The 23,874-nt window shown below is 52.7% G+C and overlaps 1 protein-coding gene across 8 annotated transcripts in view; it reads right to left on the reverse strand.

Moving 5' to 3' along the window:
• The window catches only part of ASTN2 (astrotactin 2), a 622,345-nt gene that overhangs the window by 227,465 nt on the left and 371,006 nt on the right, over window positions 1-23,874 (reverse strand). The window contains exon 1 of one of the 8 annotated variants that reach the window (XM_039506375.1): window positions 22,450-22,573. The exons of the other annotated variants lie outside the window; for them this stretch is intronic. Coding sequence (XP_039362309.1) covers window positions 22,450-22,556 — 107 coding nt within the window. The 5' untranslated portion in view covers window positions 22,557-22,573. Of the gene's footprint in view, window positions 1-22,449; window positions 22,574-23,874 lie in introns of those variants that run through there. 8 annotated transcript variants of the gene reach the window in all.

The following is a 23,874-nucleotide window of genomic DNA, read 5'->3' on the forward strand; positions in this document are numbered from 1 at the left end:
TCGCATCCCCAGGTCCCCCCACTTCACCAAAAAGCCCCACTTGACCCTGGTCCGATCAGGGGTGCCCATCAAAACCAGCCAATTTGCTTTTAATTCTCTCTTGGATTTGGTCCAGTCTGCAACATGAGCCTTCTTCACCTGCTCCCCTCCCTGCTAACTTCCCACCAAGCTGCTCTCCCTCCCCGCCCGTTCCTCTGCTGAAGGAATCAGCCCTCCTGCCTCCCCCTCCAGCAGCTCCCCAGTCCGTTCCCAATCTCAGCTGCAGAACTGTGGGTCCCTCCCCAGTCTCCATGTCCGGGCCTCTTCTCCCCTTCTGCTGCTCTTCCTTACTGAGCTCTGCAAGGAGCTTCGGGAGAGACAGCTGATATGAAAGACGCTCCACCAAATAAGCTCGCATTGACCAGTGTAGGGCAGGAACGGAGAGCCAGCCGCAAACCCCTGGAGTGCTGGGAGGAGGCGGGCACAAGCCTACCAGTGCGAGGCGAGGGAGGGAGCCCAGCCCGCTCTCTGCACCCAGGGCACATGCTCCACCTCCATTATCCCCCACTCGCCTCCGAGGGCCTCAAGTATCTCACAGCGGAGTGGAGCTGCCCGGGAGCACCCGCTACCCAAATCGATCCCTGAACCCTGAGGTCTGTGCTTCCTGCAGACAGAGAGAACCAGTCTTCATGGCGAAGGGCAGGAGAAGCCGGCAGCAAGGGGGCTGGGAAACTCTTGATCCTTGTTGGGGATTTCTAAGGGATGGTGCCGATAGCAAGCCTGGCTACCGCTGACTGCCCTTGCTGGCTTGCTCGGCCCTCTGGAAAACCACGGCTGTGACGAGTGACGTTTCTATTCCTGGCTGATGGATGTTACTGGAAAGCACACGCTGCCTGCTGGGCACAGACAAAGCACGCTGCTGTTGTGACAAACACCACAGGGCCTTGTGGGAAACCCAGGTTCTTTGGAAGCCATAACCGGGACCAGATTTGCAATGGAGCTCAGCTCCCAGCGTGCACGCCCTGGAAAACCGAAAAACTTGTCTTGGGTGCCGAGATGGACCCCATGGGGCGTGCTGAGCCCCTCAAAAATGTGGCCTTGGACAACCCCTCACAGGAAGCTCCGTGGCCAGCTTCGCCCTGTGCTGCCCGGCGTGCCAACCTGCTGCCCCGCACTGCAGGCTGCTGTCACTCGACAGGCCCAGGCTGAGCCTGCAGCAGCGGCTGTTCACTGGCTCTGCCCCCACGCACGATGGAAGTGCAGGGCAAGAGACAGGAACTGCACTCCAACGACAGGAACTGGGGTCTGGCTGTGGATTTAACAGCGGCTTGTGTTCTCTGCCGCCTTGCATCCTGTTCAACAAAGGAGCCAGCACCTTACTGCATCTCAGAGGTTTCGCTTCAAGCAACGTTTGATTGGTTGGGGGTTGGTGGGGAGGGGGGATCTCTCTTTCCCTGTCACTCACACACAGATCTAATATTGACCACACTACACTCCTGATCCCGGGTGGCTACGGTGTGATTTGCTGTTCTAAGCCTTTCCCCACCTTAGCAGTGCAAATGGGTTAGCAATTACCACATCAGCCTCAAGTCTGGGTGGGTGGGTAGAGACAGGGGAGGGAGAGAGGTTAGGGGCATAGGGAGAGACATGATCAATTTATTCAGCTTTCTTCCCAGCATGCGTGTACAGCCTCAGCATAGAGGGAAACCAGGCCACACGGAAGCCAATTTCCAAGACAGCTGAAAACACACACCACCACGAAATAACAGCGTTGGGCCAGACCCTATTCTAGTGCAGCTCCACTGATGCTCATTTGCAGCATCTTAGGATCTGGCTTGTTTGTACCCATGACGAGCCATCACGCTACTGGGGCTGAGGATTATGGGTGACGATGGGGCAGCTCAGCCCTCATGACCACCTCAGCAAGAGAACCAAACTCCCGGGCAAGAGAAACACTTGTCAAAAGCTGAGCCGTGGACCAGCATCTAAATGGATTTGGTCATTGCTCATCGAAAGGTTCATTCTCCATGGTCTCTGGTTTAATGCCGGCTGCCTCTCCCACTCCCTTCGCTGACAGCGAGCTCAGCATGGGAGACAGAGTTCTCTGCCCTCTTGGCTAGCAGAGGAAAGTCTGTGGCATGAGCTGCTCAACGTGTGCAGAAAATCAGCTCTGTACTGGCAGCAGCTCTATGTGCAAACCATGCACATGCTGCAGAGTGTACCGATGTCTGGGTAATGTGCTAGCCGCGTCTAGGTGCATCAAATACCATAGTGGCACAGGCTTTGCCCTACCAGATTTGAGCCCTGGTCCACATAAATCTGGTGTCCTGCCTCCAGCACCAGAGCAAACACAAAGGAAAATGACTCCCCCCACAGCCTTCCCTACAAAATGCACCTAGTTAATTGTGCAAAGCTGTATAAGGGAGGAGGATAATCCATTATTCATGAGCCAGACATGTATGGGAACTGGGCAAACCCTATTATCACTGTGCATACATGTCGCATGTCCAATAGGGTGACCAGATCACCACCCTAAAATATTGGGACACACTGGCCCCGCCCACAGTCCGCCCCCGCTCCTCCACTCTGCCCCAGGTCCCGTCCCGCCCCCGTGCCTTTCCTCATCCCCCAGCCTGCTGCTGGCTTTCTGTATCCCTCCTCAGTCCCCCACCCACCGCTTGCCTCCCCGCCGGCCACTCACCCCTACGGCGCTGACTTCCCCTCTCCCGGGTGGGTGCTCGCCCACCCCCCGCCTCTTTCTGCCCCTGCACCGCCCTCGCTCTGCCCCCATTCCACCCCCTTCCCCCAAGTCTCCGCCTCTGCCCTGCCTCTTCTCCGCCTCCTCCCCTGAGCGCGCAGCGTACCCGCTCCTCCCCACTCCCTCCTGGAAACAGCTGTTTGGCGGCAGGAAGCGCTAGAGCCAGGGAGGAGCAGGGACGTGGTGCACTGGGGGAAGAGGGGGAGAAGGAGGCGAGGATGGAGGAGCTTGGATGCAATTTTTCCCCGTGGATGCTCCAGCCCCAGAACACCCACAGGGTCAGCGCCTCCCTCCCACTCGCCTCCTTACCGGAATATCGGGACAAATGGCGTCCCGATCGTACATTGATCGGGACATGGGACAAAGGGTTAAATATCAGGATGTCTGGTCACCCTAACTTCCAATGACACCTATTTGTGCACATACTACACACACCATGTGCATCATACAGAGTACACGTGGAGGGTTACAAAGATGCAGCCATAAGAATCTGGGCACAACCCCAATTTGTTTGGGGTAAGAGCAGGATTTTAGTAAAACAACCGCTGGGTTGGGGGCGGGGGGACACAAGCTGTGTGCTAGGGCAGCAGCTGGGGAGAGAGAAGGAGAAAGCAGAGGCAACTGGGAGAAATCCCGAAGGTAATCTGAACGCAATGGTTTCTAGCTGAGGCAGGGGAGCTATAAAAAGATTTTCACTGAAGAGCTGTGGGCTGTAGTGCAGGCTTTGTTCTGTAAGCAAGGAGCTAAAGAAAAGCAGGTCCAGCTGCATTGGTGCATGGTGTTGCAAGGGAAGGTGTGTGTGTCTGTGGTGTGTGGACTCCGCACCATGTTGTTGTGCCCGTGCGGAGTTGTGCGAATGGCCACAATGCATTGGCTACATCTGGCTGCAGTGTGTCTGAGTGAGCAGTTCTGATGCTACTCTAACTCCCCCCTCCTCTCTGCCCCCAGCTCTGTCTTCAGCACCAACCTTGCCTGTGCCACTGTTGTGTGCCCGGTCCTCAAACTCAAGTGCATACCAGACACAGCAACTTAGAAGAAGAGCAACAGGGCAAGGCGAAACAACCACGAGGCAGCCCGGGCCTCCATCACAGAACTGTAGGGCTGGCAGTAGCCTCAGGAAGTCATCAGATCCAGCCCCCCATGCTGAGGCAGGACCAAGTAAACCTGGACCATCCCTGACAGGTGTTTTCTAAGTTATTCTTTAAAACCTCCAAGGTTTCCCACAACGTACCTAGGAAGCCTATTGCAGAGCTTATCGTTAGAAGGTTTTTCCAAATACCTAAACTAAGTCTCCATTGCAAACAGATTAAGCATGCAGATTAAGAACTTCTCGTCCTTCCTTCAGTGGACATGCAGAACTATTGATCACCATCCTCTTAATAACAGCTCTTAACATAGTGACGATTTATCAAGTCCCCCTCAGTCTTCTTTTCTCAAGACTAAAAACACACCCAGCTTTTTTAACCTTTCCTCATAGGTCAGGTTTTCTAATCCTTTTATCACTGTTGTTGCTCTCCTCTGGACTCTCTCCAATTTCTCCACAACTTTCTTAAAGTGTGGCACCCGGAACTGCAGACGGGACTCCAGCTGAGGACTTACCAATGCTAGTAGAATGGGACAATTGCCTCTTATGTCTTACATATGACATACCTGTTGATGTACCTCACAATGTGAGCCTTTTTCACAACCGCAGCACATTGTTGACTCATAGTCAACTTGTGATTCACTATAAGCCCCAGATCCTTTTCAGCCATTCTACCACCTAGCCAATAATTCCCCATTTTGTAGTCGTGCCTTTGATTTTTCCTTCCTAAGTGAAATACTTTGCACTTGTCTTTATTAAATTTCATGTTGTTGCTTCCACACCAATTCTATCATTTACCAGTGTTGTTCTGAATTCCAGTAATGTCCTCCAAAGTGCTTGCAACCCCTCCCAGCTGGTGCCATCTTCAAATTTTATAAGCATACTCTCTACTCCATCATCCAAGTCATTACTGAAAATATTGAATAGTCCAGCCCCCAGGACTGACCCCTGCAGGATCCCACTAGATACAGTCTCCCAGTTTGTCAATGAACCATTGATAACGACCCTGAAAATGGTCCTTCCACCACTTGTGAACCCACCTTCTAGTAATTTCATCTAGCCCACATTTCCCAGGTGTATGAGCATGCCATGTGACACTGTGTCAAAAGCCTTACTAAAATCAAGATAGATAATGTCTACCGCTTCCCCCCTTCCACTAGGTCAGTAAACCTGTCAAAGAAAGAAATAAGGTTGGTTTAGCAAGATTTGTTCTTGACAAATCCCTGCCGGCTATTACTTCTTACCCTATAATCATGTAGGTGCTTGCAAACTGATTGGTATTGAAGTTAGCCTGCCTGGCCTATAGTTCCCCAGGTCTTCTTTGTTCCCCTTTTCAAAGATATTTTCTCCATGGAGAATTAGATGGTGTTTTCTTGTGAGTGGGCACAGGACCGAGCTGATATCTGCTCTTGCAGGCAAGAGGAGAGAGAGTTGGGGAGCGAAGGAGCATAACCATCGACATCTCTTCTCTTTTCTCCTCCCCTTCACATCCCCTGGGATTTGGTTCGGAGTGGCCAGAGCTGCACCTTAAGGTCTCAGCCAGCAGAGGGCCGTCGCTCCTTTTCATCTGTCCGTTATGATAAACTTACGGCTTCTGCTCAAGTAAATGCATAAGAAAGAGTTTCCGCCCGGCGTTTGTGCTCTTAAGAAGCACTGATCAAAGCCCGCACATGCAGCCCTGCTGAACTCGGTGCAAGGAACAGAAACGTCAGAGAGGGGAGGAAAAGGTTCAGGAGGGATTCAAAGATGCAGCGGCGCAGGCAGGATGTCTAGGTGAGGGACAGAGTCTGTGTGCTGCTGGCATATGTGCAACGGCGGGTATGGGTGTGTACATGTGTTTACACATGCATGTGTTTTCACAGGCACCTGCATGCAGGCATGAGAGTATGTGAATCAGCATGGGATAGTGCGCTGTGTGTGTGTGTGTGTGTAAGCGAGCAGCTCCATGGTTTCTATCAACCGTGGAACAAACTTTGCTCCAATCAGATCCATGTAGTGTCCAAAATATCTGCCGTCTATGAACCCCCTACAACAACATTAGCACCCCCCACCCCATTACTTCGATCCCTAATGCTTCTGTTTTCCAGAGCAGTAATAACACTATCTCCTGAAAGGCCTGTACTTTGAATGAACTCACAACCAGGCCCGGATTAACCAACGTGCCTGCAATGCGCTTGCATGGGGCCCTAGGCCAGCTGAGGGGTGCTGTGACCCCACGCACCAGGTCGCGATGCTGCTCACTCAAATTTGGCCCAGGGCGGCTAAGGGGAGCAAGTGGAGCTGCTGGGCAGCGGGTATTGGGCAGAGCCAGCCGTGCCCAGGACGGGAGTGGAGCACTGAGCAGTGGGTGAGGGGCTTGGGTGAGTTGTTGGTTGGCTTTGGGGTGAATGGGGAGCGTAGGTGCCATCTCCTTGGGTGCTCAGGGGCTCATGCACCCATGGGTTAAAATAGAGGGTGCTCAGCACACACTGGGCTGGCCGGGGCTGCTGCTCTGGCGGCCCTGGGGCTGGCCGCAAATCAGCTGTTTAGCCATTGGCCCTGCGCCCCGCTCAGCTGTTGAGCGGTTCTGCCCCACTCAACTTGCTCCTCTCTGCCCCCTGCCCTCCTCGCTGCCCTTAAGGAGATGGCGTAAAGCCCCAGGTGTGCGCTTTTGGAGCAGATACGATGACACAAGGTTGTGAGAGGTAGTCATAGGCGGTGCTACATCCATCATGCATCGTCCCAAGGTGCAATTCTGTGAAAGCATTAGATATCCTGTGCAGATATCTGAACAACAAGCCCAACGTACGATGGCCCAGGCTGGATATAACTGAGGGTGGATTTACATTTAAAGACAGCCAATGCCTCACGATAATATCGTTTTCCGCTGGGAAAATATTCTGCTGAGAAACCGTTTGTTGGGGTCTGATGGGCACCGTCACTTCTTCCCTCATTCTTGGGAACTGGGGCTTTCTCCTGCCATCCCCATTATGAACCCACCGGCTTCTCACAGGATTTCCAGACCATCAGGCCAGCATGTGGGTATCCTGCCTCCAGCAGTGGTAGACAGGGGATGCTTCAGACGACAGCAGCCATCATTCCCCTCCACCCCGCTCCATTGCATCTGTGCACAGTGCATTAGCTGATGCCCTGAAGGATGAGATTTAATTACCCTTATCTTAGCTGGCACAGCTACTAATGGGAATCAAATTATCAGCCAGAGTGCTCATGTCCAGGAAACGACGTGAAAATGGCACCTTTTCACGCCACAGAGCTGCTGTACCAGTCTGACATGCTGAGTGTAATGACAAGAATAGGGTGATGCTCTGATTCCTCTTCGCTTGGGGAGAGTGAGCCACATGCTAGCCTGGCCTGGGCATCATTCACATTTTGAACTAACTTTCAGTCGCAGGATCTTTACCACTGTGCAAGCTCAGAAGAGCCCACTTGTCTTTCAATCCCAGCTCGAGGCTGTAGGGCTGGAAATCTCTTTTTACTTGTACCATGGATCTAGAGGCACTGGGAGACAGTAAACAAGGAGTCCTATTTTCACAGTCACTTTGGAGAGGGTAAATCTAACCCCAGAATTGGATTTGGTGTCCGCCTGCGCCAGTGACTTGCACAGGCTGATTATGTGTGGCGTGAAGTAGCATTACTTATTCTGAATTGACTGGCCATTCATTTTGTGTGAGTCCCTGCTCCTGTATAATGAGACAGGGTAAAACGAAGAGACTAATCAGTTTTCACTGTGCTCAACAGCCTGAGTATCTGCAGTGTCTCGTCGTCTGGCAGAGCCCAGGGCACCGACGAGAGGAGTAACCCGGAAGGCTCATTAACCCCGGCGAAAGGTGAAGGAAGCCAGCTTCACGCCTCATGTTCCAAGGAGAGTTGTGATCTGCTAGAGTTACACTGGAGATGGATTTGGCCCAAGGTTTCGGTGTCCCTTAGTGCAGAAAGGTCCGTGCCTCTCACACTGGGGCTGGGTCTAGTTGGAGAGAGCCCAGCAGAACGTGACACACCACTGGAGTGAGTGGGCTGGACAGAGCCAGTGTGGGACAAGGGGATGGGTGGACTGAGGTGAGTTACAAGGGCAAGGGGCCAGAAGGCTCTGGGGAGCAGAGGTCTGGAGAGAGATCAGTGCCCCATGTGGGACAGAGAGGACCCTGTGGGTTAGCAGAACGGAGAGCCTGCTCCCCGGGGAGAGAGTGAGGACTCCAGCCGGTTGCTGTACAGCGGCAGCCCATTGTCCGGGTGCAGCAGAGAGGAGCCTGCTGGCAGGCTGCCTTGAAGGACAGTGAGCTATGAGCCCCAAGCTTTCTAATCCCTCAGCTGCAGGCTGGAGATGCCCTTGCTCCAAGGCGTGAGCTGGTTTTCACTGCAAGCCAGCTCCCGCCCGGCTCCTGTGGGAGGTAGCGGAGCACGCAGATGCTGCATTGCATTAGATCAAGGGGCCAACATGACAGCCTCTGGTGGCAAGATGGTACCATTTGGTTTGTACAGGAAAGGAAAGAAACCTCTCCTTCTCTTGACGAGAGCAGAACTCTCAGGGTTCAGTGGAAATCCAGAGAGAGGGGGCAGGGGAGAGATCAGATCTGACTCTGCTTCTCGGAAATGCACCTCATTTCAGGGGCCATCAGCATACGGGGCAGAGGCAGGTTTTATTCCTGAGCCGATGCGCCAAGCCAAGGAAAGGGCCTTTCCAGGAGCCCAAAGGAGATTATCATGGGGACTCTGCATCACGCGTGCCCCCAAACAGCACGGCTACGAGGCAGACAGACTGAGGCCCAGGCTTCCCTGCACGGGGGCAGAGCGGCTGGGAAGCAGGTTGAAATTGAACGAAGGAAACAGGAACAGCTGTTCCCATTCTAGTCTGGGGCTCCAGCGCTAAACACTTGGGGAGAGGGGGGCAGAAGTGACAGGAGATTCAATCAGTCAGTCACTCACCCCTAATGCTGTCAGCATAGAGAAAAACTCTGCCTGCGCTCCATTCCCTACCCCTCCCTGCCACATTAAGAATATGTGCCAGTGTTTTAGCTCCATTAATAAACAGCCCAACAGTCTTCAATAGCTGCTTTACCCCCCTCCGTTCTGGGGAAATTAGCATTTAAATTGAGGTATTTCAGGGAGGTAAATCATGAGCGTGCCAGAACGGGAGTGGAGCCTCGCCCGCCAGTGCTGCTTCCAAGCTCATGCGGCGCTGCGTGGGTATGTGTACACACACAATCCTTATTGCCTGCTTGTGGGTCCATCACCTGCTACAAAAGGAGGACCGCTGCCAGGGAGGCGCTCAGGGCTGCATATTCGAGATGGCCTCAGCCTGGCCCCTGAAAGGGGGTGCACGGGCTGGACAGATAGATCTGCATTTGTGCATGCCGCAGGGTGGCAGGTGCCAAGGGCCAATGGCTCTGCAGTTGCAAAGGTTGCAAACACTGGTTTGGAAGGGCCAGCCCAAGGGGTGCTTTGCAGCCAGGGGTGGCTCTAGCTTTTTTGCCGCCCCAAGCACGGCAGTCAGGCTGCAGGAGGTCCCTGGTCCTGCGGATTCGGCGGCTTGCCTGCGGGAGGTCTGCCGGTCCCACAGCTTTGGTATACCCGCCACCGAATTGCCGCTGAATCCGCAGGACCGGCGGACCTCCCGCAGGAACGCCGCTGAAGGATGCCTGACTGCCGCCCTCGCAGGCACCGGCAGGGTAGTCCCTGCGGCTTGCCGCCCCAGGCACATGCTTGGAGCGCTGGTGCCTGGAGCCGCCGCTGTTTGCACCGAGACAGGCGCTATCCTGACCGTGTGGATCAAAGGAAGCAGAAAGCTGCCTGGGGCCTTCCTGCTTCTGTCACCACACCAGGTCCTTCGGGGTGGGCGCTGTAGTCCCGTCCCACAAGCTCTTTGCCTCCTCCTCTCCCCGGGGGTTATCAGCGCATTGCTGTAAAGTTATCTGCACTGTAGCCGTGAGTGCTGAAAACGATTCAGTCAATCGGAGCTGGCGAAGTGCCTTGGGCTCTGTCTTGACAGCTCTTTGATCCAAGCAGTGGAATACTAATCGCGCTGCCACTTTCCCACTGCCCATGTCGCTCGGCACTGCAGCCCAGGGAGGCTCCAGACAGCGTCACCTGGGCTCCTCTTCCTTAATAGCATCTGATTTGAGAACACGAAGGCATGGCAGGGATGACATATGCCCACAGGAATGGAGAAATAAACAGGCAGCTGTCCGCAGAGAAAACACAACTCCAGAGCCCGGACAGAAACGACAGGAGCGCCTACACGGAGCAGGACTGGGTAAGCGAGGGGGTTGGCTTGTGAAGAAGAAACAGCATCGACTGTCTTCCCCAGTCTTCTCAATGCCAGATTGCAACAGCAGCACACATGGCAACAATGGCTGAGCTTGGAAACAGCATGGTCTTCGCTGACACCTAGAGATGGGGGCTCTGCTCTGAGAGCTGGGGCCGTTCTGAGCTGACAACACTCTGAGACTGCTGTCTTTCAGTGGAGTCTAAGGACCACCAAACTCCATCAGTGCCAGGGGAGGCCAGGCGGGCTCCAGGACGGCGCTGGGGCGAGGGGAGGCCAGGCGGGCTCCAGGACGGCGCTGGGGCGAGGGGAGGCCCGTCGGGCTCCAGGACAGCACCAGGGCGAGGGAAGGCCCAGCCGGCTCCAGGACGGCACAGGGGCGAGGGGAGGCCCGGCAAGCTCCAGGACGGCACCGGGGGCGAGGGGAGGCCCGGCAAGCTCCAGGACAGCACCAGGGCGAGGAGGCCTGTCGGGCTCCAGGACGGCACAGGGGCGAGGGGTGGCCCGGCAAGCTCCAGGACGGCACCGGGGGCGAGGGGAGGCCCGGCAAGCTCCAGGACGGCACCGGGGGCGAGGGGAGGCCTGTCGGGCTCCAGGACGGCGCTGGGGCGAGGGAAGGCCCGGCAAGCTCCAGGATGGCACCGGGGGCGAGGGGAGGCCCGGCAAGCTCCAGGACGGCACCGGGGGCGAGGGGAGGCCCGGCAAGCTCCAGGACGGCACCGGGGGCGAGGGGAGGCCCGACAAGCTCCAGGACGGCACCAGGGGCGAGGGGAGGCCCGTCGGGCTCCAGGACGGTGCCGGGGCGAGGGAAGGCCCGGCCAGCTCCAGGACAGTGCTGGTGGGAGGGAAAGGGAGACCTGTACCTCTGTGACAGACCAGGTTGTCTACGAGTGGCACCTTGTGGTAATTTCAGGGTGCAGATTACAACAGGAGACTTGGGGAAGTGAAAGTGACAAGTCAAAGGAGTACACGCTCCCCCACACACGTGTGGAAAGCTGCTAAGTATGAGGTACCATTGACCCCCTGCTAGTTCTTCACCAGAGATCTCTGTCTCCGCAGTGCTCTCCATCCTCGATGGCATGAGCACTCCCACTCCAAAACTGTTGGTGCGGAGGAGGAAATCCCAAACTCTCTTTCGGGGGTTGGGGTCCCATTGTAAGTCCTAGACCCTCCACAATCCCTTCAGCATGGAGGGAATTTAAAGGCCACATTTCTAATCTCAGCTCTGATGCCAACTTCCTCCAGGGCTTTGGGCAAGTCACTTTTCCTCCCTGCATCTCTGCATCTCCATCCGTCAAGCCAGGTTGGTTGCCAGACATGGGTGCGAGCCTAGGGTGACCAGATGTCCTGATTTTATAGGGACAGTCCTGATTTTTGGGTCTTTTTCTTATACTGGCTCCTTTTACCCCCCACCCCCGTTCTGATTTTTCACACTTGTTGTCTGGTCACCCTATGCGAGCGAAAGCCCCAAGGCCCAGCCGCCCCCGACTGTGTGGTGTTTGAAATCTCAGTGTGGATCCACATGCTGAGGCCGGGACCCATCTCTCAATAATACCCCTGCCCATCTTAGCAATGGGGTTGGGAGGCTCAGTTGGGGCCAACCAGTGCGTTGAAGATGAAGGCAGAGATTGTCAGAGCTGCCTAGCGGGCTGGATGGCGCGGCCACGTCGGTCAGCATCACTCTCTAGAAATGTTGCTTTATTCGAACTTGACTCCTAGCAGCGATCTTCACCATCCCTCCATGTGCTGAAGACTCTGTCCTATGCACATGCACAGGTTCCTAGCGCACTGAGCCAGTTAGTTCAGCCTCTGCAATCCCCATCCCTTTCTCCAAACGCCACAACCTTGTTACCCTGGGTTCCACCTGCTGTCGCCATCCTCTGTGACAGCGGGAGCTGGGTCAGCAAACAAGGCTGGGCAGAGACAGCTCCCTGGCAGAAGTGCCGGGCATGCAGATGAAAAGCAGCGAGGCCTGGACACCCTACATGCAGCTGAATAAAAGACGACGAGTGCTGAAAGAAACCCAGCTGACAGCTCCTACCACATGCATATGAAAGGCTCTGAGGGGAAAAGTGCAGTCAGGTTCACATCCGTTCCTGAGGAGACCACCCCAACATCTTCGTTCACGACTGTGAATAAGCAATCCTCTTGAGACGAGGCCAGACTCCCTTCTCCCCTGGCTAGGGCAGCCCCTGGGGGCTTCACCCGAGTCCCCACTAGACAAGAACACAAACAAGCCCAGCTGGCACCCTCAACCTCTGTAGAGAAGCCAAAGGACTGAATGGGCCATGCAGTCTCAAACCATGTCTATACTTCAGGCTTCTGTGTGAAAAGGTCCGATCCTTGACTGAGAGATGCGCTGACAGATGCCTCTTGTGTAAATGCAGTATACCAGCAACACTGCTTTTGCCTGGATAACTTGTTTTGCTCGGGGGCGGGAGGGGGGCTTTACTACACTCGTACAAAGCACAGCTTTGCCAGTATAACTGTGTCCACACTGGGTGATGCTTTGCCAGTGGAGTATATGTAGTATTCCTAATACCGCTAAAAGCACTGCTGGTGTCGACCCCAGTGGTTCTGTGCTCTCCTACAGTACACAAGGTCAGTCTCCAGAATCGTCACTCCTCCATCTCTCACCAGCACTGCACCAAAACCATTAAATCATGAACACCCCGAGCCATCCAGTCATCCCAGCGCGTGCAAGGGAGGACTGATCTCGGCAGTGCAGGCAGACTGGCTTTCCAACAAGGCAGCCAGACCCCCACTTCCTTTTTATTATATTCTGCTTCCCCACCCCACTCCACCCCACCCCAATTATGCAGCTATTTATTTATTCTACTAAACTCTCTTTCCTATGGGCAAAATCTTGCAGTAGGTTATGGATCTTTCTTCCTCCGGAGCGTCTGCTGGGAATGCATTGAAACAAAGTGCGGTGTAAAAACAGATTTGAAAAGCTATGGTTCCCACAGCAACGCCTTGTGCATATGTAGCGTGTGATGTTAATGTATACGGCGCTAGATTTATACCTTAATTATGGAGTCATGATTGCTGGAGGAATTCCACGCTAACCTCTATGTTTTCAACCCTCTGTACAACTTTTGCAAAGAAATAGACCCTACTCTTTGGAGCTAACATTTCCCCATGCTTTGCTTTGGCTCCAAGGCAATTTCTCATTGAATGTTTCAAGGAAATCAGGCAAAATGTTTTTGAGTAATAGGACTGACATGGAAAATGGACAGCTTTCTGTTTAGCCAAAAAAAAAAAGAGTTGCAACCTTTATTTTACTCACCAGTAACTCAGGCATAACTTGCTTTTCAAAGTTCACGCCTGTCAGACACTCAATCCTCCATTAGGGCAAGTGTGTGTGACAGGGAGAGAGAGGCTTGGTGCAGAAATAAGGGTGATTATTAATGGTCAGACTGGTTAACCTTTTCTAGCTGCGTCGGAGCTCAGAGCGGAGGATACGATAACGTGCACCAAGGTAGCTCTCTCTCAGTGAGTCAGACCACGACTCCCTTACCTACACGGATTGAGTCCTATCGGTTTTGGTGAACTATCTGCTCACCGTTACATGTCTATCTGCACTGCAAAGGAAGATGTGCTTGTAGCAGGGGTAGCCAGACTGCTTTAATCCAGGTAGCCCAGGGTAACAACGGTACTGTACACCTGGCAAGCTGCCCAAGTACCAATCCACTGGGGGCCCTGGGTACGTACTCAGGTTGCTAGCCCATGCTGAAGCTTGTGCCGCCACGTCTACATTATCGGCATTAGCTAGATTAAAGCTAGCCTGGGTATGGCACCATGCTACAATCACCTCTCCACCTGCAGTGCAGACACCATAACAGTGCTGTGATCTGACCCAATAATAGGAACTGAGAGTGCCACTCACTCCTCCCAGCATAGGCACCAAATCAGAATCTATGAGTGCTACTGTGGAAAGGCTCCCACACCTGCCACCAGGCATGCCGAGCCTCTAGCAACCTTCTCTCCGAGCGAGAGCAGCCCATCTTTCAGAACGAGATGGGTCTCCTCCAGCAACGTTGATGTGCCATCCACAGAGCATGGACTTTGTCACCTGGAGCGAGCCCGGCTCAACTCTTGGCTTACATGGCAGCCATAAAAAGGGGTCCTGAGGAGCTTCAACGGTGGGCCAGTTAGAGCGATCACTCAGGGCTGTGCTCTGCCCTTATTTTACTTGGCCATGCAGGGCAGTATGAGGGAACAAGGCTCACCCACCCGCTCCCCTGCTCAGCCAAGTAAGACCTCTCTGGATCTTGCGTCCAACTCTGGTGCGGCACAGTCTTGGCTCGGGAGTTTGGTTTCAGGTCTGGAGCCTCTGCACTTCTGCTATTCCCACCCCTGCACTTAGGGGCAAGGTGCCCACCCCTCCATTCCCCAGGCAGAGGAACTGGGAAGGAAATAAGCCACAAAGCTTTCAGGTCTGCAGTCAATTACTCCCTTTGCCACCAGGAGCAAACAGGGCAGTAATTGCTTTGTGGCTGGGTCCGGGGATGAGACACCTCTCGGTCTGACCCATCGTGCTTGCCAAACACAATTGATCTATGCTGCATAGTGTCCCTGGGAAAGAGGCGACAGCTCCGTTCTACAGGAGGGGAGACCGAGTCTCGGTGTACACTGCCTTTCCTTAGCAGAGCAGGTTAGCGCCAGCACTGGGATTCAACTCGAGCGTCCTGATTCCCAGCCCCATGCTCTGGCTGTCGTATCCAAGGGGCAGACTGTGGATGCTTCAAAGCAGCTGATGTGGCTAGTTGGGCTTGTTTTCAAAGGTCTGAAGTTGTTTAGTACTTGAGGGGGTATCTGGTATTCAACGTCTCCTGCCTCATTACATTAACAACAGCAAAGGGGAGTGAGACCTTGTCGGCTCTCATAAGCTTAGCAGGTTTCAACCTAGTGAATATTTGGAAGGGAGACAGCCATGAACAGAAGCAAAGTCTGTGGACTAGCACGCATGCCTTTTGCCCGCTAGACTGTAGCTGCTTTGAAAGGGACCGGGGTATGTTTATTTCAATGCTTAATGTGAGATTCAAGTGGATTAAACCAATTAGATTCCTCCTCCAAGCTTTTATTTTGGTGATCAAAGGGTTTGGTCTCCAGGATGTGTGGGCACTATTTGCAATTGTTCAAAACAATTTTTCTCCAGCAACTTTATTATTGGTTGCTAATTATTATGATTTGTATTGCAGCAGCACCTAGCAACTCCCTGCAATTTCAGTGGAACCAGGATTTCACCCGGATTCTGGCTGACATTTTCAGAGGAGCCTATGGGAGTTTGGTGCCCAGCTCGCACTGAATTCTGATGAGGCTTGGGCACCTTTCAAAATGTCAGCCTCTGTATTTTTAACCCTGTGTCAGTGTGGGAACAGCAAGAGCTATCATGCTGGACACCTGTCACCTGACATCTTCCTGCACGGTTCTCCCCATCGACTGAGGGTCAGCAGCTATTTGAGGGAAATGGGGAACCCTGGACCCCGATGAGGTTCAACAAGGATAAATGCAGAGTCCTGCACTTAGGACGGAAGAATCCCATGCACTGCTACAGACTAGTGACCAAGTGGCTAGGAAGCAGTTCTGCAGAGAAGGACCTAGGGGTTACAGTGGACGAGAAGCTGGATATGAGTTAACAGTGTGCCCTTGTTGCCAAGAAGGCTAACGGCATTTTGGGCTGTATAAGTAGGAGCATTGCCAGCAGATCGAGGGACGTGATCATTTGCCTCTATTTGGCATTGGTGAGGCCTCATCTGGAGTACTGTGTCCAGTTTTGGGCCCCACACTACAAGAAGGATGTGAAAAAATTGGAAAGAGTCCAGCGGAGGGCAACAAAAATGATTAGGGGGCTGGAGCACATGACTTATGAGGAGAGGCTGAGGGAACTGGGCTTATTTAGTCTGCAGAAGAGAAGAATGAGGGGGGATTTGATAGCTGCTTTCAACTACCTGAAAGGGGGTTCCAAAGAGGATGGATCTAGACTGTTCTCAGTTCTAGCAGATGACAGAACAAGGAGTAATGGTCTAAAGTTGCAGTGGCGGAGGTTTAGGTTGGATATTAGGAAAAACGTTTTCACTAGGAGGATGGTAAAGCACTGGAATGGGTTAACCTAGGGAGATGGTGGAATCTCCTTCCTTAGAGGTTTTTAAGGCCCGGCTTGACAAAGCCCTGGCTGGGATGATTTAGTTGGGAATTGGTCCTGCTTTGAGCAGGGGGTTGGACTAGATACCTCCTGAGGTCCCTTCCAACCCTGATATTCTATGATTCTATGACTGTGACACCGGGCAGGTGAGGGTGCTCGTTTTTAAATATGTGTCTTTAAAATATAAATGCGCTGGCAGTTCTCCACTCCGTGCGCACGTAGATTCCCTTAACAACTTGGGATCTTAAGCATTTTTTCCCCTAAGCTTTGTCGTTTACCTTTAAGGCTCAAATGAAGCATACGAGTTTGGACGGCATTAAGAAGGGGCTCTGGAAGCCAGCCAATATGAGTGCTAATGTTGGGCTACACATCACAGCTCTCTTGCTCTCTTCTCCACTCTCTGCTCTCCTCCCGCCCAGGGCAACTCGGGCTGCTCTTGACTGCCACCATGGTATTACAAACGCTAATGAGGTTTGGAAAATGAAAAACCCACTGCAGTGTGGGAGAAACTAATAGAAAAGGTTTTGTCTTATCGCTCTTAGTCATTAGAAGGAGAGGAAAAACAGCCACAGGCAGTGGCAGATCTGTAATATCACCACACATTTCATATGCTGGCATGCTGACAAAGTCATTTCAACACAGCTAATGGGCCGACTTTTCCTCAGACCAGTGTCCTCCTTATGCCAGCTAGGGCTGCTGCAGTGTGAGCTTCATGGCAGCAGTGCCTGTTAGGGCATCTTATGCCAGCGGGGCGTACAGCAGCGCAAGCTTCCTCACGGCAGTGCCATGTCCTGTCTGTTTAGCTGTCAGCCTGTCTCCTAATCATCAGAATCAATGCAAACCACTTGCCCCCTGCAGTGCTCACTTCTACTTCTAGTTTGGGACCCAATGCCCGTTGCTGTGGGGTGTTTCCATTGGAAGGCCAAGCCCCTACATGTATCTGAAGGCAGAAGGAGCCAAGAATGGAGAATCTCTCTGAGTGCCTCCTGCATCTTGGTGTCAGCACAGAAAGCAGCACCTGCGAACTAGTGCTTGGAAAACCAGTGGTTAGGCAGCACGTCTACCCAGCTCTGTCAGGCAGCCAGACCATATGGTTAATTAGCTAAAATTTGTGACTGCTTCTGCGATGTTGCATTGCTGCGTGTGAAGTTAATTATCGAAGCCATGAAATGCTGCACTCGCTGAGCCGATGTGGAGAGGCCGCACCTGCAGCACTGAGTGAAGTTAACAACTCTGCTCTCCAGCTAAGCGAGAGCTAAAGACCCCGGTTTTAGTTTCATGTGGGTGGATACACATCGCCTCTGCCTTGGCTTTCACTGAGGGCAGCTCCTCTCTGCGCTGCTTGCCATCTGCAAGGGATCTGTCCATTTGCATCAGTGGGCCAGGCTTCTTAATGACAAGCGACAATGCCAGTTCTGCCTCCAGGTGTTCACTTGTTGCCTTCAGGTAATCAGGCATCTGGTATCCTGTGCAACCCCCCTGAAAGCAGAGGTGGGGGCAGGGAGACACCGTGGCCTGCTACTCTGTGCCATGCACCTCATCAAACAAGCTGCACTCCCAGCCGTCAGCATGGGAAATGAAGTGACGAATATGCACTGAGCTTTCCTTCTCCAGGGATGCTGTTAAAGAGCCTGCAGGCTGATGGGAGACTCCGGCCCCTGCTCCAGCCCTCAGACAGTCTAGAATTGTTGCTGGGCAAAGATGGCAGTCAGAACAGAATGTGGATATGAAATCAACAAGAAGAGAGGGGAACCGTGGATCAGTGCCAGGAGTCCAGACCTGTATTTCTGAGCACTGGGCTGTGTCACATTAGGCATTAACCTTCTAGTGCAGAGACGGGAGGTGTCTGAGGCACATCAAGGTTATACAATTTGCGGATGACGTCAAGCTGGGAGGGGTTGCTAGCACTTTGGAGGGCAGGATTAGAATTCACAACCGTCTTAACAAGTTAGAGAATTGGTCTGAAATCAATAAGATGAAATTCAGTAAAGACAAGGGGAGGGATAGCTCAGTGGTTTGAGCATTGGCCTGCTAAACCCAGAGTTGTGAGTACAATCCTTGAGGAGGCCATTTAGGGATCTAGGGCAAAATCAGTACTTGGTCCTGCTAGTGAAGGCAGGGGGCTGGACTCAATGACCTTTCAAGGTCCTTCCAGTTCTAGGAGATTGGTATATCTCCAATTATTATTATATTATAAGTGCAAAGTACTACAGTTAGGAGGAAAAAAAGCAAATGTACAACTACAAAATGGGGAATGACTGGCTAGGCAGCAGTACTGCTGAAAAGAAGCTGGGCGTTACAGTGGATCACAAATTCAGTACGAGTCAACAATGTGATGCAGTTGCGACAAAGGCTAATCTCATCCTGGGGAGTATTAAGGGGAGTGACACGTGTAACACACAGGAAGTCATTGTCCCCCTCTACTCAGCACCGGTGAGGCCTGAGCTGGGGTCCTGTGTCCAGTTCTGGGCACCACACTTTACGGAGGATGTGGATAAACTGGAGTGACTCCAGGCGAGAGCAATAAAAGTGATAAACAGTTTAGAAAACCTGACCTATGAGGAAAGGTTAAAAAACCTGGACATGATTAGTTTTGAGAAATGAAAACTGGGGGGGGGGACTGAAAAGAGTCTTCTATATGTTAAGGACTGTTATAAAGAGGACAGTTATCAGTCGTTCTCCATGTCCGCTGAAGGTAGGACAAGAAGTAATCAGCTTAATCTGAAGCCAGGGAGATTTAGGGTAGATATTAGGGGAAAAAAGCTTCTAACTATAAGGAGAAATAAGCACTGGAATGCACTACAAAGGGAGGCTGTGGAATCCCCATCCTTGGAGGTTTTTAAGAACGGGTTAGACAAACACCTGTCAGGGATGGTCTAGGTTTAATTGGTTCTGCCTCAGAGCAAGGGGCTGGACTAGATGACCTCTCCCTTCCAGCCCTGTATTTCTACAGTTCTACATACACCCCCCCCCCGCCCCCTCGGGGCTTGGATGTGACAATAAGAAAGGGAGGACAATCAGCATGTTCTCTGTGACTGCTGCATGTTAGCCCTTGGTGGAGGGCCAGTCCAATGAACTCATGAAGAATGCCACAGCGCTTGGCTTGACATCTCCACTGTACAAGGGTTATTCTTTGGCCTCTGAAATGATAGTTTGGGATGGGGAAGGGCTTTCTATTCATCCATTCAATCTATTCAACCAAGACCCACACAGTCTGGAAGCAGGTGCCGTTTGACACCTGGCAGGGTCCAGTGACAACGTCGTAGGGCTCAGAAACCTCTGCTCCAGTATTGACCTGCAGTCACACTGCCTGAAGCAATGATTCTCCGAAGCCACGCAATGCCACACTAGGTTAAGCCCTTGGATGGCGGCTCTCTGAGGACCGGCTTGGTGCTCGTAAGAAGTAGCATTAATGATCTAGTGGGTGCGTGTCTTCTCTCAGAGTTATTATTGAACCAATGTTCGTGGTGCTGGCAGGGGCACCGTTCTGTAGGAAATGGTGTCTTTTGTTTGACAAACAAAACTGACGGCTTGTGGTCACTGATGGGTACACATGTTTTGCAGGGATACAGGGTGTTAACACCAGTACCCTGACCCAGTTCCATTTTTGGTGATCAAATCTTGCCTCCCCCGTCCCCCAATATTTTCAGTTGAATATGGGATTCTTCTTCACTTCTTGTCCTAAAGTGCTGGGTAACATCACTGTGCCCTGTTGAACAATCTGCTGCACCCAACCCCAGAGGCAGCTGAATTCCAGCACGTGGGTGAAGCAATCCCTCTGGATAAGTCTGGGTATCACTTTAAGGCTATAAAGCACGTGGGGATCCCTTGGGACAAAAAGTGCTATATAAATCGATGCCATTATTATTATAGCACCGATTTCTGCCACATCTCTTAATAACATAAATGAACAATGCAATAATCCCAGGTATAAAAATTCGAGATGGGAAAGACCTAACAGGTCAGCTAGTCTATCTCCAGCCAGAATCTGGAATTGTCCTGCCCGGATAATGAAAGGGGGTGGTGGTAAAAGAGGAGCCCACACTAGACAGCAGCGCTGTGCACACAGCAGAGCTGTGCTGCGGGGAAAGGACAAGGGAAATCGCCAAGTGTCTGAGAACGCAGCAAGGTGAACAAAAGCAAAATCCACAAGCCACTGGCCTGCAACCCCCTATTCATCTAGGAGTCTGCTTCAGCATTTATACCGGTTCCCTACTGCCTCAGGGTGTGAATCCTGCCCCTACAGTGGTAAAACATGAACTTCCATTGCTTCGGCTAAAGGAGTAACTCCATTAGGTGGGAGCTGGAGTCAGCTCGTATCTTCTGACGTGGGCTGACGACTAGAGGGAGACAGAGACCGGTGTGGTGCTGGGTGGATTATACACTCATCAGCCCAGTGCCTAGACCCAAGGCCCTTCTCTGGTTTCACTTGCTCATCTCTATCTGCTTCATTCCCGCTCATCTCCTGACAGCACATGGACACTACTAGGCTACTCAAGACTCTGGGCAGGGGATAAATTGTGTCCTCATCACTGCCAGTTAGGATACAGAAGCCCTCTTGTTTCAAGCAGCGCATCATCCCGCACCGCTCTAGGAACGCTGACTGGCTGGGGAGAGGGACTGTCTCACAGAGACGTGCTGGCCTCTCCCACAAAGTCAGGTGCAAAAATCCAAGAACAAGCGTGCAGAGAGACAGTTCTGCTGGGAAAGTAACACAACGCTACTCAGGGGAGCAGCCCCATGTGCAATCGGAATCACGTCATTCAAGGGGTGGCCGTCCCCTGACCAGCTCAGCGTTGTAAGAATCCCCCCATCCCATACAACCTGGGCCTCCTGTCTCACGAGCACTCCCTGAACTCATGCGCTGAGTGTGGAGGCATACGCCCACCTTTGCGTTGCACTGACTCTAGAGAAGACTGAGAATTCAGCTCCACCAGATGGACCATGACCTCAGCTGTGCCCTCTCCACCCCAGCTGCTCAGTTTCCACAGAGGAGGCAATTCCAGTCGAGGCTCCTATTCTGACCACACTCCATCCCCTTCCCTGTTCTCAGCCCACACGCAGATGAGATCATTCATCCTCCACACCTGCTCTGGGCCCGGCTTCCAAGTGCCTCACCACTCGGAGGGGATAATTCTGCTCCCCCTCGCCCCGCTATCGGATCAGTTTTCAGGCTGCAGAGAGCGGGTAATTCCACTCTGGGCCCTTGCTGTATCCTCCCCATGTCTTTACACACACACACACACACACACACACACACACACACACACACACACACACACACACACACACACACACACACACACACACACTCGCTCCCCTCCCCCCACAGAATGGACAATCTGCTCCTGTTCTGAATCTCACCCATCCCGGACACTCAGTCCCCGCAAATGGAGCAAGTCCATCTCATGTATCCGCTCCGACTCCCGCCCCCTTTCCCCAGCAAAGAGGGAGGAGTCCATCCAGTCCAACTCCCCGATGCTCAGCCCATAAACCCAGTCAGGGTAATTCCATCCTGAGGTCCCCCCCCCCGCCTTGATGCTCGGCCTGCGTTGAGTGAGGACTGTTCCCTGCCTCCCCTCCTGGCCACCCATTGCATGGAGTGAGGAAGGATGCCGCTCTCCCCTCCTTTCTGTGGGGGTTCCTCCTTCCTTGGCGGATTGGTGTTCTGCCCAATTAGTGCCGCCGGGTGACAGGCTCTGTTTGTGCTGGGTGATTATCTGTGGAAATGCAAATCCGAGCTTCCTTCGCCGCAGCAGCTAACGAGATAATGAATATTTTCATCAGCTGCAGAGAATACAAACATCTGCACAGACATGCTATCAGGGGTGGGGACGGAGGAGTGGCAGAGGGGAAGTCGCTTCTCAGTGGCTTTGGGGGGAAAAGCATGTGCTTCTCTGCTTTATGGAAGGGAAATTCTCCTAAGCACAAGCCTGATCCAAAGTCCACTGAAGTCAATGCATGTCTTTCCATTGGCCACAAAGGACTGGGAATCAGCACGTCTGAGCAGCAGTCCGATTGCACCTCTCTATTGCTCTGAGAAGGGTACCCCATGACTGAGGGCAGAAGTGCTCCTCAGGACAGGAAATCCCAGGACTGGCTCCAGATTTCGCTGTCTGGTGGTGAGTGTCACTGAGTCACCAGTCAGGAAAAGCTCAAAGTTCACTTTCTTCCCTGTGCATGTGGCAGCTGGGGCCAGGGCTAGGGTCACAACTAACCTGGTATTTCTGTCTATCCGGCTGCTTATTATGGCCCCCGTCACCTGAGTATCTGAGCTCCTGGTTTCAGCATCACGGACCCAACACACACGGACTGGAACGTTCATGGATCTTGGAATCCCATTGCAACACAGGCGATATTTGCTGAGGTCGCGCTGTTCTGTGAGCAGCATGGAATGTCGTAATCCTTGCCTCTGGTCCCTGGGTGCTCTGACAGTACAGAGGGGCGCTGCACCAGGGTGACGTTTTGACACAGCACCGTCACATCATGATGCAATGGCCCAGCATGGTGACATAAATGTGACAGGATCACATCAGACAAGTTTGTCCAGTGGTTCCCTCTGGGTCAGGATAAAACCATTTGTCACTGAAGGCAGCTCTGTGTTTCTTATTCTCCTTGTCCATGGGACCTGGGCTTGGCACGGAGGAGGACAATTCAAGATGCAAAGCGCGAGCGGGGCTGGGAAGTCAGCAGGGTCCTGAGCTGGATGTGGAACCATATCCTCAGATTTCTCCATTGCTCTTGTATTGCATTGTATTCACGGTTCTCAAGCTGCTGACGGGGTTCTCTACACAAGACACTCCTTGAGTGTCTTAAAGGCCTTGTCACAGTTTGTCATCCACCGTATTGACTTGGGGTGGCACTCTTTTATGAGGCCTGTTCAGGGTGCTGCAATGGTGGAGAATCCCAGGACAAAATGTTGATAGTACCCGGCTAATCACAGGCATCGTCACACTTGTTTTTGTTCAGTGAAGGGACAGGGCAGCTCATGAAAGTGTGGACTTTGTCCACCAAGAGTCACAGATGGCCATCTCCTATTGGGTTCCCTAGGTACGTAACTCCGTGGGTCCTAATCTTGCATTTTGCCAGATTGGTTGCCAAGCCCGCATCCGTGAGGGATTGAAGTACTGCCGTTACCTGTTTCAGGTGGTCCCTGCAATTCTGGCTCTAGGTGACAATGGTGTCCAGATAGGCAGCATCATATTGTCCGTGGAGTTACAAGATTTCATCCATCAATCTCTGGAAGGTGGCAGCTGCACTGCAGAGTCCAAATGCCGCGGTATGGAACTGGTACAATCCATAGGGGGTGTAGAAAGCTGACTTGTCCCTGGATTCGGGTGTAAGGGGGGACCTATCAGTACTCTTTGGTAAGGTCAATTGTAAATATATAATTGGTTGCTCCTAATCATTCTAGTGACCCATCTACTCTTAGCATGGGGCAGACCTCAAATTTGGATATTGCATTGACTTTGCAGAAGTCTATATGGCAGCGTAGTGGCCTATCTGACGTAGGGACCCAGGTGAGGGAGCTTCTCCATTCATTGTAGGACAACTCTACCACTTCTACATCTAACATTGCTTGAAGCACCTGATGGGTTACAACCCCACATTTTCCAGGGGAGGGCTTTCCTTCACTTTTTGTC

Source organism: Mauremys reevesii, linkage group 19 (assembly GCF_016161935.1).
Source record: "Mauremys reevesii isolate NIE-2019 linkage group 19, ASM1616193v1, whole genome shotgun sequence".
Taxonomy (NCBI): Eukaryota; Metazoa; Chordata; order Testudines; family Geoemydidae; genus Mauremys; species Mauremys reevesii.